Source organism: Citrus clementina, unplaced genomic scaffold (assembly GCF_000493195.1).
Source record: "Citrus clementina cultivar Clemenules unplaced genomic scaffold, Citrus_clementina_v1.0 scaffold_8, whole genome shotgun sequence".
NCBI lineage: Eukaryota > Viridiplantae > Streptophyta > Magnoliopsida > Sapindales > Rutaceae > Citrus > Citrus x clementina.
In genome coordinates, this window is record NW_006262022.1 from 7974016 (window position 1) to 7990056 (window position 16041).

General features: G+C 33.1%; 1 protein-coding gene across 1 annotated transcript; it reads right to left on the reverse strand.

Moving 5' to 3' along the window:
• Positions 1-3889: 3889 nt before the first annotated feature.
• On the reverse strand, positions 3890-13312 carry LOC18033722 (DNA-directed RNA polymerase II subunit RPB2). The gene is made up of 25 exons (XM_006423531.2): positions 12848-13312; positions 12545-12766; positions 12166-12456; positions 11791-11988; positions 10726-10790; positions 10557-10643; positions 10349-10469; positions 10190-10234; positions 9962-10099; positions 9777-9849; positions 9544-9620; positions 9332-9439; positions 9127-9243; positions 7355-7510; positions 7162-7266; positions 6912-7037; positions 6748-6825; positions 6554-6649; positions 6350-6465; positions 6164-6233; positions 6032-6085; positions 5806-5949; positions 5423-5722; positions 4850-5272; positions 3890-4731 (listed from the first exon to the last, which is right to left on the reverse strand). The coding sequence occupies exons 1-25, from the start codon at positions 13100-13102 to the stop codon at positions 4609-4611; spliced, it is 3588 nt and encodes a 1195-aa protein (XP_006423594.1). The 5' UTR covers positions 13103-13312; the 3' UTR covers positions 3890-4608.
• Between the last annotated feature and the right edge of the window lie 2729 nt (positions 13313-16041).

The following is a 16041-nucleotide window of genomic DNA, read 5'->3' on the forward strand; positions in this document are numbered from 1 at the left end:
TTTTTTTTACCCTATGGTGTGATCGAAGTTCGTGAAGATGAACCCTTCTGGGATTCACGCGATTCTTTGGAGCGTGGTATTTACGCGAGAAGACGGGTTGTTGAATGTTGAAGTGTGACTACTACTATACCGAACTGAACCGAAAACTTGGGTTCAGTTCGGTTTAATTTTCAAATATAGAAATCATTTAAAATGAGCAAGCAATTGGTTTTTTTTATTTAGTTATGTCATAGCAAGATAAAAATTTCAATCATTATTTAAAAAACAATCCAGCAATAAGTTAAAATATCTCAAAACAAAAAGAAATACATGATTAAAAAGAAGAGAAAATATTATGAGAAATATGTTCAGAAGATATTTTAGAATAAAAGACATACACTACCAATAATTCAAGAGAATGATAAACTCATCACTTGAGATTACATAAACAAACCAGAAGAAAGATAGAGCAAGTTTTAAACTCATTCCTAAGTGGCTAATATGAGAGAAATATTTCTAACTAATTATAATTTTATAGTCTTAGATAGTCATTTCAATTATGGTCAATCGTAAAGTTACGACTTTTTTTAATCATAGTTAAACTAAAATATCTTTTCAATAAATATTATCTATTGAGGCCGTTATGAATTTTCTTGTTAAATATATGATTTTTTTAGGGACTAATTAATTAATTTTGTTAAAACTACAAAAAATTGTGCTAAAAAGCAATAGGAACATTACTTATTTTACTATAAAGTAATTTTTTAAAATTACTAGGCCTTAAAAGAATTTTTCAAATGCTACTAGATTGCAGCCCTGGCCCTCTCTTAACTTCACATTGATTGTGATATTTATATAAATATTACACTTGGGGCCGTTTGATTTTAGTTATATATCACAAGATTGTATAATTTTAGTGTAAAATAATTTTTATATCATGTTTGGTGTAAAAAAAGTAAAGGTAGGATAACAATAATAGGCCCACCACTTAATCATAAATAGTAGTAAAATTTCATTCCAAGGGGACTCCAGATTACATTTTCTAAGCTAAAACTTTGTCCTCAACTATTCATGGGATTAAAAACTATAATATGTTAAATATAAAAAAAATTAAGGGAAGATTTTACATTTTTTAATAATTTTACCAATAATTATTATTTTAAGTTAGATTATATTACATGTCATTTTAAAATAAATCTAAGATGATTTTGATAAATTAATATATAAAATAAATTATTAATTACTAGCTAATCTTATAACATACCAAACACAAGACATGATTATTTATAGTCCAATTCAAACACAACATAATATTATATATAATCCAGTATTATCCAATCCAATTTAATCCTATCTTATCTAATCCAGTCCAATCTAATCAAATCTAATTTGGTATGCCAAATGAGCCCTTGTAAACTTTTAGATAAATTAATTCACATAAGTGTGCTCATATAAATTTTGAGAGATTTTCCTAAAATTTGACCTAATTTTAAAAAAAATTATTTGGACTATTTTAGCAGGTTGTAAACTTTTTATTGTAATAATTAATAATTAATATTTAAGTGAAGAGTGCACCGACGCGCTCGAAAGGCACGGAGCTTAAAGCTATATTGCAGAAAAAAAAATGAAGAAAATGAAGACACTCACGGTCGTGGAGACTAGAGGTCACTGTTCAGTGTTGATGTTCAACTAGAAACATTTTTGAAACAGGACAAAAGCGACGCCGTTTACTGCCCACCCTTGAGGAAGAGCAGCGCCGTACTTTAGTTTTAAAAAAGTAAAAGAGTAAAGACGGCTTCGCACTCAATTTTGTTTTCTTTCTTCTTTTTTAATTTTTTCTCAATCAGTGATAATATTAACAACTTTGTCCTTCTGCCACGTGGTCTACACTGAAAAGACTGGTTTTGGATAAGTGATTTGGGTCTTAGTAATGGAATCTGCGGCCACGGGCTTCGGTGGCCGTACACGTGGATTTCATTGCCAGTCAAGCGTAAATAAATCTATCGATTATAAGCTTTAAGGTAGAGTTTACGTTTTAGATTGGCGTGAGAATTTTAAGGAGTGAGAATCTTAAGATTGAGAGTGTGGAGTGAGAGTGAGAGTATGTTGTTTACTTACACTGAAATGAAAGCATGAAATAAAAATCAAAATCTAATTTATGTATTTACTTTATCTTAGATTGAGAGTAAATAGTTTCAAATTATAATTTTATTTTTATTTAAAGAATTATAGTTTTTAATTACAAAGCTAATAACAAATATATTTAATGAATAAATATTTATTTTATTATATTTGTAAATTTATAATAATTATTAATATTCTTAATTATGAACATCACATTTTTTTATTAATTTTAATATAAAATGAAACGTTATTTTATTTTATTTAATAAAATTATATTAAATTTATTATTATATAAAATAATAATATAATATTATTTAGTACAAAATTAATATTTTCTTAGAATAAACTATTTATTATTATTAATTATTATTAAATAAATATAGTACTATTATTTTTAAAATAAATATAATAATATTATATTTATTAATTCTCTATTAATATAATAATATTATTTTTAAATAATTTTAACTTAGAATCAATGCAAATTATTATTTAGTTAAATATAATAATATTATTCAAATAAATATAATATTATTTATTTTATTTTATTAATTATAAAATATTAAATTGAATTAAATTAAAAAAAAGGTAGAAAAGGAAGAGGTGGGGAGAGGTGGGAGTGGATTCCCACTCCCACCACCTCCCACCTCCCCTAATGGGAGTCTCACTCTCACTCCCCACTCCAAAAAATAGGTGGGACTCACGGAGTGAGATTCCTAATTCCTTCCTAGTTTAGTGAAGTAAATATTAGAATGGAAAAAATCTATATTCGTTACTCCCACTTTAGAAAGTAAACACAATACAAAATCAATTGATAAATCAATTTACCAATTGACGAACAAAGAAACCTTTGAAAAAAAAAATACAAAATACAAAAAATAATGTAGAGGAATTTTACAGAAACAAAATGGGTCCCAGATTTTTAATGTTGGTCGTGATGAATCAAACCTCATTATCGGTCATGGGGAGGAAGAAAGCACCACGAGACGTTTGATTATTTAGATTAGATGTCCACCCAACTACTAATATAATAAGGGAAATCCGTGATAATGGATGCTGATGCAATTGTTTTTTATAATAATAATAATAATAATAATAATAATTCTCTAATGAGACCAAAAACAACTAACGTACAAAAAACACAAACTCTAATTTATTGAAATCTATATATTTTTTATATTTTATTGTAAATCTCAACTTTAATATATAGAGCTTGTTATCTTACATAATGGTGTAAGAAATATGACTCTTCCACAGCCGTTTGATGAAAATTCGATGGTTGTGCGAATATAAGGTAATAAAATTATATTATTTCCACAACCGTTAAATTTTCATCAAATGACTGTGAAAAATTTATGTTTCTTACATCATGTAAAATAACTAAAACCTTAATATATATAGATAAATCTATACATACATTATATAAATGTATGTGTGTATATATACATCCAGGCGCATTTATTTTTTAATACAAACACCTATTAAAACGTACGGTTTAATAACATGTCTATATTAACTCTATTACATTGAAAGGTATAATAACGTATTCGTATGGACAAAAAAAGAAAAAAAGACACTTCCACTAATAAGGACATCCTTATTTTGTTAAAATAAAAATGCTAGAAAAAAAGAAAAACACAGTGAGAATATCCTCACTCAAAAGAATTTTGATCTATGCCCAAATGTTCCAAGTTGTGCCATCGGCTGATTTAATCGATTTTAAAATGTAATCGAATTGTGATGAATTTCAGGAGGTTTTCAGATCACAAGGGAATTGTTAGAACGGTTGAGATAATGAGATCACAGTCATTAACCTTCTGTTTTGTTTTCTTCCAGGATTTACACATCAAAGAAATTCAGAGTCAAAACTGACTATGGACACTGCAACTGCAAGCAAGTCAAATATGAATTACAAGTAACCAAGTTGCTGGGTTGATTGGTGGCTTATCTTGTTCAACATTGAGATAAATTGATTGAATGTGTCCCCCAGCGCATAAGCCGAACATATACCACCCTTGACGTTCGCTGGCCTTTCAAAGTGACTCGGACATGGGCAGTCTGATAAGGTTATCAGCGTGATATACTGTAATATCACTCTGGAAAAGACACAATTTACTCCCGAAAAGCTACGATCCATCATACAAGAAAAAGGAACGTGTAACAGTATTGTCTATCCATTTTTTGCCCATATTCCAAGTCATTTTCAGCATTCAATTCCTTTGGATGAGCTAACAGCATCTGCCATAACTTGTGGCCTCTATCAGAAACTAATTTGAACCCCTGTACAGCTATTTGTGGCTACTCTAACCAGTCCAGTTAATTTTCAGAATTTTAGAAAAAAAAATAATTAAATAATTTTGGGAGATTACTCCAGGAACTGCAGTAGAAAAGCATTCATCTATGTGCTACCTCAAAAAGCACCTCTGGTGCTCCTAAATTTTGATGAGTCCTTTTGAAGTTGGTTGCCGAACATCCAACATAAGTACTTTTAGTCCCAAACGGGCTCTAAGCTCCTTTCTTCTTATGATCTTTGGATTGCTTAGTGTCCTCTTTTGTGAGCATTCTTGGTGCTATGGCCATGGCCATTAGCTCTTGAAACAGTAACTTACATGCATAGGGGATGTGAACCTGTAAAACACAATCATGAGCCATCGAGAAATTAATCACTCACCAAAATACGAAAACAAAATAACCTTGCATCTGGAAGTGCCTAATGCAGAAAGTGAGGTCGTATAGAAAAACTCACCTGTACAATATCAGTTTTGTTTTTACAACCTCTGCATTCAAATGAATTCTTCTTCAGATTTGCAATAGCTATTAACCCACAATGCTCACATACGTGAACACGGTATGCATCACTCTGATCAAACAACCTCTCCTTGAGAAAGTGGGAAGCACCATGAGCAATCATACAATCTCTCTCCATTTCTCCAAATCGAAGGCCACCATCCCGAGATCGTCCCTCAGCAGGCTGCCTTGTAAGAATCTGTACAGGACCCCTACCACGAGAATGGATTTTATCATCAACCATGTGCTTCAGTCTTTGGTAATATGTGGGGCCAAGGAATATCATAGCAGTGAGTCGTCTGCCAGTGTGACCATTGTACATCGTCTCAAACCCACGCATTTGATACCCACATTTGTGTAGAGCTTTGCTGATATTATCCACCTAAAATATCAAATAAGATTTGAAAGTGAAGCTTTTACAACTTACAACACAAATCAACTATCAAGTTCATGTGTACTGATCTGTTTTAATGTTTGGAATTTTTTTTTTTTAAATATTGCAAAATCTAAAACTTGAAAGTTTATTACTTACTGTGACATCAGTAAAAGGTGTAGCATCACCTTCCTTTCCCATGTGAGCTGCAACCTTCCCCATGATGCACTCAATAAGCTGACCTATAGTCATGCGAGATGGAATAGCGTGTGGATTCACAATGATATCAGGGGTGATGCCTTCCACCGTCCACGGCATGTCTTCCTGAGTGTAAGTCATGCCCACAGTTCCCTTCTGACCATGCCTACTACTAAACTTGTCTCCAATCTGGGGTATACGGACAGATCTAACTCTCACTTTCACAAACCTCAATCCATCAGCATTGGTTGTCAGTAAAACCTACAAAAATAAGCACATGATTAGGCAAACTTCAGTTATAAAGAAAATAATGGATGCGAAGTGGGAACATAAACACTACTCACTTGATCCACCATCCCTGTTTCACTGTGACGTAAGCTTATGCTATGATCCCGTCTGGTGTAGCGTGACGCTTGTCCTTGAGCTTCATCCTGAGAAATAGGAGTGGTCTTCCCAATGATCACATCCTCACCAGAAACCCTTGTGCCCTAATTTTAAAAGAAAAAAATTAATTCAAGAAAATAACGATTTTAATTATTTTTAAAGAATGGGCGTGATATATATACTAACAGGAGGCGCAAGACCATCATCATCCAATTTATCATAAGAGCCATGCCGCATGCCCTGTAAAAAAGAAATATGATTAATATCTAACATTCACAAGCAGCCAGTAACCAACAATATCTTGAATTCAGTATTCACCATAGTATTAGATCTATCTGGACGTCCAAAATCTTCTTTAACAAGGGTCCCCATCTTTTTCTCCTCATCTCTGTGAAATATTAGTCAACATTTAATCAATCTCCAACAAAAAAATAAAAACAAGGTTAAATATATAAAATTTTAAGGCAGGAACAAAGGAAGAAAGGACAAAGCAAATACAGTTACCTATATGAACGGAAGAAAAGAGATCGAAAGAACCCACGGTCAATTGACGATTGGTTCATAATAACAGAATCTTCTTGGTTGTAGCCAGAATAGCAAGCGATTGCGACAATAGCATTCTAATGTAGAGTGACAGAAGAACAAAGTTCAGAACAAATTGTTACCAGAAGGGGAATTGAAAAAAAAAATTGCAAATTTTATACTCACAATGCCAGCCGGAAGCTGCCTGAAGTGGAGGTGTTCCATTGCTCGTGTAGTAACAAGTGGCTTCTGAGGATAATAGAGAACATACGCCAAAGTATCCTGAGCATGTAAAAGAATTAGTAATCACATTAATTCATAAAACATTACATGCTTAGAACAGAAACTTGCAATTGATTAAAGAGGAATCAAATGCATACCATACGAAATTGGTAGTTGGTGACATAGATCCCCATGGCTTGCTTACCCATAGCTGATTGATACGTGTTACGTGGGGACTAAATGCATAAAGAATGACAAAGTGAGATGGAATTTAATTCAAACACATTTTTGTAGACAAATGCCAAAAAGATATAAAACTTACCTGATTATGGTCAGGAAACGGTATAATTGAAGCACATACACCTAAAATCAAGGATGGATGGATCTCACAATGCGTGTAAGTGTCAGCATAAGCTTCTTCTGGATGAAGCCTTGCTTGTACAAGATCCTAAAACAAATATGTGGCAGTTTAACGTCATTCATTGCATCATATCATTCAAGCGATCTAATTGATAATTATACTAATACATAGTATGAAGACATCCTTTGACGAAAAATTTTAATTTACTCACATTAATTGTCATGGAAATCATTGTGGTCTCTTCTTCTTCAGTGTCAATATATTCTATAAATCCCTTCGCCACAAGGTCATGCCAACCACCATCTTCAGGGGATTCCTGAAAGACCAAATACCACTCATGTTAATTACTGAAAGGGACAAGTAATTTGTAAGACTAAAAGCAAAGAAACATCTAATTGGCTCACCCTCTGCTGCAGAGCAATGATGTCTCTCTTCTTTATAAGAAGCCTTTGTTTCTCTACAATAAACAGTGGCCGACTACATCGACCGTAATCGGTATATATCCGTAATTCTTTCAAACGAATATCTCTAACCACCCCAACTTCAGTATTGACATCAACCTAAGAAAAGAGTCATTTCACTGTTCTGTGAGCCAACGTGTGATATCTAATAAAGATTGAAGGACTGTGAATCAATCAGAAAGCAATGCTATGGCTTTCATAGATCCATACAATTATAGAAAAACATTGTTGTAGCAGAATAAACTCAGTCCTATATGTCTGGAGACAATAGTTTTTTAACAAACAAAGCAACCAAGATTTCAACGTATCAAGCCATAGTCTAGTCAACATGCACAGTAGAACCTCATTTTATTAATACTCAAGACATTGATAGCCTCTATTAAATAATAGTTTTTTTTGAGTCCCAACTTAGGGCCAACGTGGAAAATTAAGAATTTGATTATTTTTGTTTAGGATCCAATTAATAAATAAATTAATAATTAACTAATTTAAGACTAAATACATAAGATATGTCTATGATTTTCATTGTTGTACTGACATAATGCTTTACACATTTTATTAGTCATTGTTGCTTAACTGTCATCATTGCTTACTTTACACCTTCCAAACGATGGGCCATTGTTGTACTTTATATGCCATATTAAGAGAAATAAGAGAGAAATCAGCTTAACGTAGTGCCTCCAACTCCAAAAATTCTTGTATGTTAAGTTACCATGTAATTGCGATCCAACCATGCAATCCAACCAAAGGCTTATCAAGTGACTAATTCACTCAATCAAGATATAATCAATAATCATACTACACAGCTTGATGGAATCACTAAATTCTTTCATTATACTTCCTCTATACTTCATAAAAATTCCTATTATGAACATGATATTATCTTTAGAAATTAATAAACCGTATTATCTTTCAGAAAATGAATAATTATTAATTTATTGATATATTAATATTTGCTAAATTAATAAATTTTTCATGATCTCTCGGCTATTAATTTATCAACGGTTCTACAACATATGTTCTACATGTTCCACCAAACAAAGAATTGAAGTGGTCAATAACAAATGTAGAACGTCAAAACTTAGTGTATTTACTTTCCATTCCAGTTAGCATCCCTATGGTAGTCTCTCTGTGCCAAACTAAATAGATCTTCTCAACAGAAAGTTATCCATTATCAATTTTTATTTTAGCTTCATATTGCTCTCAACGTCAACCTGGAGAGATAAGTTTAAACATATGACTTCAATAATGTCACACCTAAACACCGGCTCTCAACCATTTTCCCTTCCCCTCATCCCCCTACCCAAAAACCCAAATAGAAGAGAGAGAGAACTTCATATTGTTCTCAGCAATAAACAGCACAGATATGTTCAAGCATATGACTTCAAATATCTTACAACTAAACACCATTTCTCAACCATTTTCTCTTCCAGCAATCCCCCAAAGAAAAAACCCAAGGGAAGAGAGAGATGAACAGAAATTAGGAGAACATCCAGAATAATGATACTGCAATGATTAATGAGACAAAAATTAGAACGAGAACAATGCATCAACCCATTCAAACTCAAAGTTTTGAGTGTACATACAATCGCACAAAACAAAGTGCTTGAAAAGATTAACAGAAAAATAAGTAAAACATGTGGAGCAAGCAGTTTGACTAATGTTTTCTCTTCCTGGAAAAGTTTGCCTAAAAGATTTAACAAAGGCATACTAACCCGTCTCCTCAATCTTCTCAAAGTTTTAACCAACATTTCAGGATCACGGTGAATACCAACCCAACAACCATTGACAAAAATTTTTGTAGCTTGAGGAATAACTGCTGGAGAAATTTCCTACAATCAAGAGAAAGCTGAAATGAAGGAAAATGGAAAGGCCAATATCAAAGCAGGTTCCAGTTCCACAGAACAAATAAGAATGCACCTCAAAATTCTCTGTTCCCCATTCTTCTAAAAATTCCAAAATCGGATATGCTGCTGATCCAACTGTTATGTACACCATCAATGCCAGATTCTTTACCAGACCACAAGCCTGATGTAACATGAAAAATACATGCATAAGCACCATTTTGTAAAACAAATGAGTTATGGAAACAACATACAAGCAGAAGTTCACTTAATTTGCAAACTACTCACTTGCCCTTCAGGTGTTTCAGCTGGGCACATCATTCCCCACTGTGAATTATGTAATTGCCTAGGTTTGGCCAATTTCCCTGGTATACACAAACTCCATTAGACAAATAGGCAAACAAATAATAAGTGGTACAAAATTAAAATAAAATAAAACAAGATGATGCCAATGAGGAAAAATTCCTTCTCCAAACTGAAATAAAAATCATGCCAGCAGATTCAAGCACAAGTAATTTCACCTTCACGGCCTATGGGAGAATTTAATCTTCGCAAATGCGACAAAGTAGAGGCGTAAGTTAGACGATTTAACACCTGTAGAAGAATAAATGTAATATAATTATTCTAACGGACAAAAAAATGTTTCAGTCAGGGAACAGAGAAACTCTTCTAGTATTCACATGGAAAAACTAATATTGTCGCAAACCTGTGAAACTCCAGCTCTTGTACCAGCTGCATTTGCTTGACCCCAGTTTCCAGTAGCAAGTGAGTACTTGAGACCACTGGTAATGGTTTTTGCCTTGATTGCAAATTGCAAGTTGACATCCTTCCCATTATCAACACACTATAAAATGATGAAGCAATGTAAGTAAAACCATTAAAAGAAAAGGGGAGAGAGAGACATAAACAAAAACCAAGGTCTATGGGAAATAACCTTTTGCACGTAAGCTCTTACATCCCTGGTCAACTTTCTAAAGAGCTGCATTCATACAATCATCATCAAAGACTAAGAAAACTGAAAAAATTACTTCATACTAATATTAACGCGTATCCATATCTATATATATATATATGTATGTATAAACAAACAAACCATCCTAAACAAGCCTCCAAGCAAAGGACCAGCAAGGTCCAGCCTCTTGTTGCCGTAATGATCCCTATCGTCTTCAGCCCTCCGGCCAAGTGCACATAGAAGAAGCCGATGAATGATATATCTGGAGACAGGAACAATAAAATATTTACCCACAAAAACTACTCAGAAGCGATGCCAATGCTAAAGCATATAGAAGCATCAAAATTACCCAAAATAGTAAGCCTTCTTTGTTTCACAGAAGTCTCCTGTACCAACATGAGGAAGCATTTCCTTTTGAAGGATCTCTTTGGCATATCTGAAAGAAGAATCACCATAAACATGATAGAAGTTCACACAAGGATTTGAAACCAAAATAAAAATGTTGAGCTAGCACTAACTTGATCCTTTTATCCCTAGTTACACCAACAGTTGCTCCTCTTTTTCCAATGTAGTCGAGTGCCACCTGCAGTAGACGAGAGGACCATTACATTTCAAAGGGGTCCAACAGCTGAAATCATGATCTTAGGCAACTATTAAAATGAAAAAGAAAATTGCAAGAAGACAAAGCAAGACAGTTTTGATACAAGCTTCAACACATTTGTGGAGAAGAACAATAAAAGAGTTTACAGAGCAAGCCAATTGATGTCAAAAAAGACAAAAAAAAGTTAGATAACAAGTAAATTAATTAGCAAGTAAAGTATAGATTATCTTCACACACGTGTGGATGGGCCTATTTGAAATAAAATTCACTCTTCAAACCCTTTTTCTTCTGACACTCTTATCATTAAAATTAAAAGATCAATTACCACTATGCAAACCCTATTATATTCCAAAAAGACCGCTTCTTATTCTTCTTCTCTTTTTCACACACTTGCTTCCATATGATATGAAATTGCAGTGGGATAGCAATTATTCCGCCCAACATTCAATGCTTTTGGAATGAAAGAAAAGAATTATCCCAAATCAAACTAGAAAACTAAAAGACACGATGCAGATGTCTTCTCAAGATAGTAGGAGAATTCTTATAGACCAAGTGAAACGACTAATTTCAAATATTAATTCATGCCTTTAAAAAAAATTCACAAGCAAATAAAAAGAGACTTCAGAGATACTATTGGAAAAGAACAAGTGTTTCTGGCTGTTATATGGATAATAAACTATTTTTTCTGACAACCAAGAGAAAGTTCAACTTGTGCAGCATGCTCAGTTGTTATTGCTATAATTAAATTGTATGCTCTCATGAAATAACATTCTCATGTCTAAACAAGAAAAGGTCCATTCACTAACAAAAAAGAAGAAAAAATGCAATAGAATGAAAAAGGCACATCTTACATCAGAAGTTTATCCATATCACAAGAAAGTAAGCATACAACTTCTCTCACAGGAATTAGCATTTCAAAAAATATGCGACAGAAGGCAAATCATTCTCAAAGAAATTATGCATGGCAGCAATAAAGGGATACCTGTTGATTTTGAATGACAAACGCTTCCTCAAGGGAAGGCCGAAGCAATTCCATCATTTGCGTGTCTTGGAAGTCATAACAAATGTGCTCTAATATATCTTTGTCAGCCACAAACCCTAAAGCCCGAAAAACAATGATGATAGGAATTTCAGTACGAATGTATGGAAGGGTTGCACGAATGTACTGCCCTGAAGAGCCCTACAACAAATTAAATTGAATGGAAACAAAGTCAAGTCATAGATACAACAAATGATTGGTAGATATTACTAATAACCGCTTCGATAGCAGGAAAACAGAATCAAGATCACAGGTTCAAAAAAAAAAAAAAATAATAAAATAAAAAGCATCTTCAAACGCTAAATAGTTTATCATTACCCCTTTGGCACTAGTCCGAGAAAGCATCCGTACAAACATTGTGCTCGGTGGCCTGTTCTGGGACTCTGCCATAGAACGAACTTCTGCCACGTAGGCATACTTGTTAGGTTGCCGCTTCTTGAAGACATAGACATGATTGGTGCTCATCTTCTCCTGAGCAATCAGAACTTTTTCACTCCCATTGATGATAAAATATCCACCTTGATCATACGGGCACTCCCCAAGCTCCGTTAAATCCTTCTCAGAGTTTTGATACAGTGTGCAGTAACTTGACCGAAGCATTATGGGTACCTAAAAATGCATTAACTGGTGAGTTTGCATAGATAAGCCTAAAACCATACCTTCATTAAAAATAAATAAATACATAAATTACACACACCTTTCCAATGAAAACTTTAGTGAAATCTTGGGTTTCGGTGACTTCTTCACCATCGTGGCCTTTCTTTATAACCCTCTTCGTAACATCCACGTATAAAGGAGCTGAGTAGGTTAAGTTCCTCAATCTTGCAGCCTTTGGGAATAATGTCGCAGTTTCTCCATCTGATTCTGTCATCATAGGTTTGCTCAGATATATCTGCCCAAAACTGATCTTGTAGATGGTCTGCATATCAAATCAATTCCAATTCAATCAAAATGCTATAATTTCTGTTTGTTTTAATCCAAAAAAAAAAGCTTTTGTTACCTCGGCAAAATCAGATTGTTGGCCGGGATTATGTTGGGATTCGGGCCGAATCTCGATATCCGCGGATTCATCAACAATTTCTTGCATGGTGTTCTGGATAAATTCGTCAAAAGAGTCGAGCTGCTGCCTCACCAAACCCTTTTCTTCGAAATAAGCAGAAATAACCGCCCACGCATCCTCTTGCGTGATCTCCTCCTCTTCATCCTCTTCCTCCTGTTGATGTTGTTCTTCGTAATCATAATCGTCTTCCATCATCTTCTTCTTATAACAAGAGCTCTAGAGAGTTACGATTTTCGCACAAATTGGAAACCAGAGCGCAAACCCTAAAAGAGAATAGCTCTGTTGTGAGATTCCTTCAGCCTTCAGTTGGGATTCGAAATTGCACCTCACTACGTTTTTACACTCACAACGTACTGAATCTAAATCCGTATTGATGTAGCTTGCTTTTCATCTTTTATTTTCGTTATGTCGGCCTCGCCTGGTTAGCTTCTTCGCCGCTCGAAAAGAAAATTTTTAATATGGGTAATGTTTAGATACCTCCCCTGTAGTTTGGTCTTACTACAATCAGAGAAACTCTATTTATATATTAACATATCAACCCCTGAATGTATATGGGCTCGGTTTGATATGAAGGTTGAAATTTAATAAGTTGCTTATTTCATGATTTTCGATAAAAATAGTATTTGTTAAATCTTGTAAAAGTAACTTATTTTATAATTTTCTCTATTCTGTCATCATATTTTAAAAATAAGTAGAAGATTATTTTTCATAAACAGTTTATTTAATAAGTTACCATACCCTTTAAAATTCTCATTATAACCTTAGTATTTTAATAAAAAGACAATTCTCATTATATCTTACTTATTCATAAATCCCAATATATAAATCATTATATATCATATTACTGTCATAATTGAGGAATTTTATCGCAAAAAAAGTTAATGTGAATGTAACACATATTACTTTTTATTTTATTTGGATTAAGTATGAATTTTTATCATATTTTATGTAAAATATTATGAAGTTCTTTATATATTTTTTTAATTGAGCTTTTAATGTAATTTTACATGTTTAAGAAAAAAATGTATGTCTAAACAATTTATTAAACATACTCTAAAATAAAAGACAATTTAAACTTATGTCTATTTTTGTCATTATATAATAAGACAATATTTTCGTAATCAAATTTACCAAACGCATGTACTTTACTTTTCGAACTCACAGCAACTGCAATAGCATAATTTACCAGACAATAAGTTACTTTTTTAATCAGCAACTTATTTCATCTGCACAGCACGAGCAACTTATTTCATTAGCCTCTACAATCCCAAACTGGCACGTAATCGTCATAGTACAATTTGATGGTTGAGGATAGTAATGTAATTACAAAAATTTACATTTTGCTGATGATGATGAGATACTCGTGCCAATAGGATTAGGCTTTTGCATCGAATTATATGAACTGGATCTTGATCTTGAGTAGAGATGGCCAATGGGCTGGGGGGCACGAGGCACGGCACGACACGAGAACTTTTCAATAGGGCACACGGCACGGCACAACACACACGTGGGCCGTACCAGGCTTAGAATTTTAGGCACTTGGACCTTAAAAACACGTTACGATTAGAGATAGTCCAAAACAGTATATATAAAATCCTAATATATAAATCATTACATATCATATTACTGCCATATTTGAGGAATTTTATTGCAAAAAAAATTAATGTGAATGTAATGTATATTACTTTTTATTTTATTTGGATTAAGTATGAATTTTTATCATATTTTATGTAACATATTATGAAGTTCTTTATATATTTTTTTAATTGAGTTTTTATAATGTAATTTTACATATTTAAGAAAAAAATGTATGTCTAAACAATTTATTAAACATACTCTAAAAATAAAAGACAATTTAAACTTATGTATATTTTGATCCTTATATAATAAAACAAAATTTTCGTAATAAAATTTACTAAACGCATGTACTTTACTTTTCGAACTCACAGTAATTACAATAGCACAGCTTACGCCAGCATGGCCCATTGGCCAACATTAATCTTGAGCCATACACGAAATCAAATTATGATGATGAAAACTCTCCTTCGTAGCTTGATTTAAACGAACTTGAGCTCGAGTTGAACAACAAAGCAGTAAGAGATAACAGAGTAAAATAAACGGCGGGCATGGATTTTCTTTGAACAACGTGTTTACTTTTAAAACTCACATTTTTCTCCATCTACCTCTTAATTATGCAAGCTCTTGATCGCGTACTACGATCCATATCCATCTCTTCATCACTACACTCTCTCGTTGTCAAGCAATTGCCATGCTGCTTCTTCCTCATGGTTTCTTTATAATAAATCATCTCTTTGTCTTCCCATCACTAGTTTGTTACCATTTGATTCATCGATTAAACGGTAGGTAGCATCAAGATGTTAGGAAATTAATGGGTGAAGCGGGTCACAATTAAAATGAAATTGGAGAAAATGAAAAACAAGCACACAAAGAGAATAGAGGAATTTATGTGATTCGGCTTTTAACCTACATTCATAGGCAAAGATAGAAAGAAATATTTTATTATACTAGAAAAAAAACCAACTTCTCTCTAATAATGGGAGAGAACAATTACACTCTTTCTATAATTAAGAAAAACTACTCTCACTTATTAAGATCCTAATTATACCCAACACTCTCAATTTACGAGCAATTATATTTAGCTTTAAAACTCTCTAAATAAGAAGAAATAGGATTTTTTGAGATGATTCAAAATAAAGGAAGCACCTATTCTTTTACAGCCAACGAATTGGCTAATGTTCATACTATTTTATTTTTTTATGCTGCATGGGTTTTTTTTTTTCAACAATTGTGGCATTGAATTCGGTGCTACCAACATCAAATTCAAACACTGAATTCAATGCTGACTTTAACAATTTAAGCATCGAATTCGGTGTTGACTTTGACATTGTCATGTTCTTTACGTCTCTGCTACGCCACAAGAGGATTTGCTCCATGCAAACTTATTTGCATTGATTGGCTCGATCGAAACATCTGCTGAGTTCTCCTTGGTATTGATTTTCTACAGATCCACACTTTTGTCTTCCATTACTTCTCGGACGAAGTGGTATGAACCTCTATATGGTTTGTCCTAGAATAAAATGTTAGATTCCCAGCAATGCGCAAGGCACTCTGAC

Bases quoted from the DNA above. Each gene is read 5' to 3' on its own strand.
- LOC18033722 (XM_006423531.2), bottom strand. From the start codon at position 13,102: ATGATGGAAGACGATTATGATTACGAAGAACAACATCAACAGGAGGAA. The intron at 10,235-10,348 runs GTTTGTTTGTTT...GTATGAATGCAG, and splicing joins TTGGAGGCTTGTTTAGGATG to CTCTTTAGAAAGTTGACCAG. The intron at 9,621-9,776 runs GTGAAATTACTT...TGTGTATACCAG, and splicing joins TTCTCCCATAGGCCGTGAAG to GGAAATTGGCCAAACCTAGG.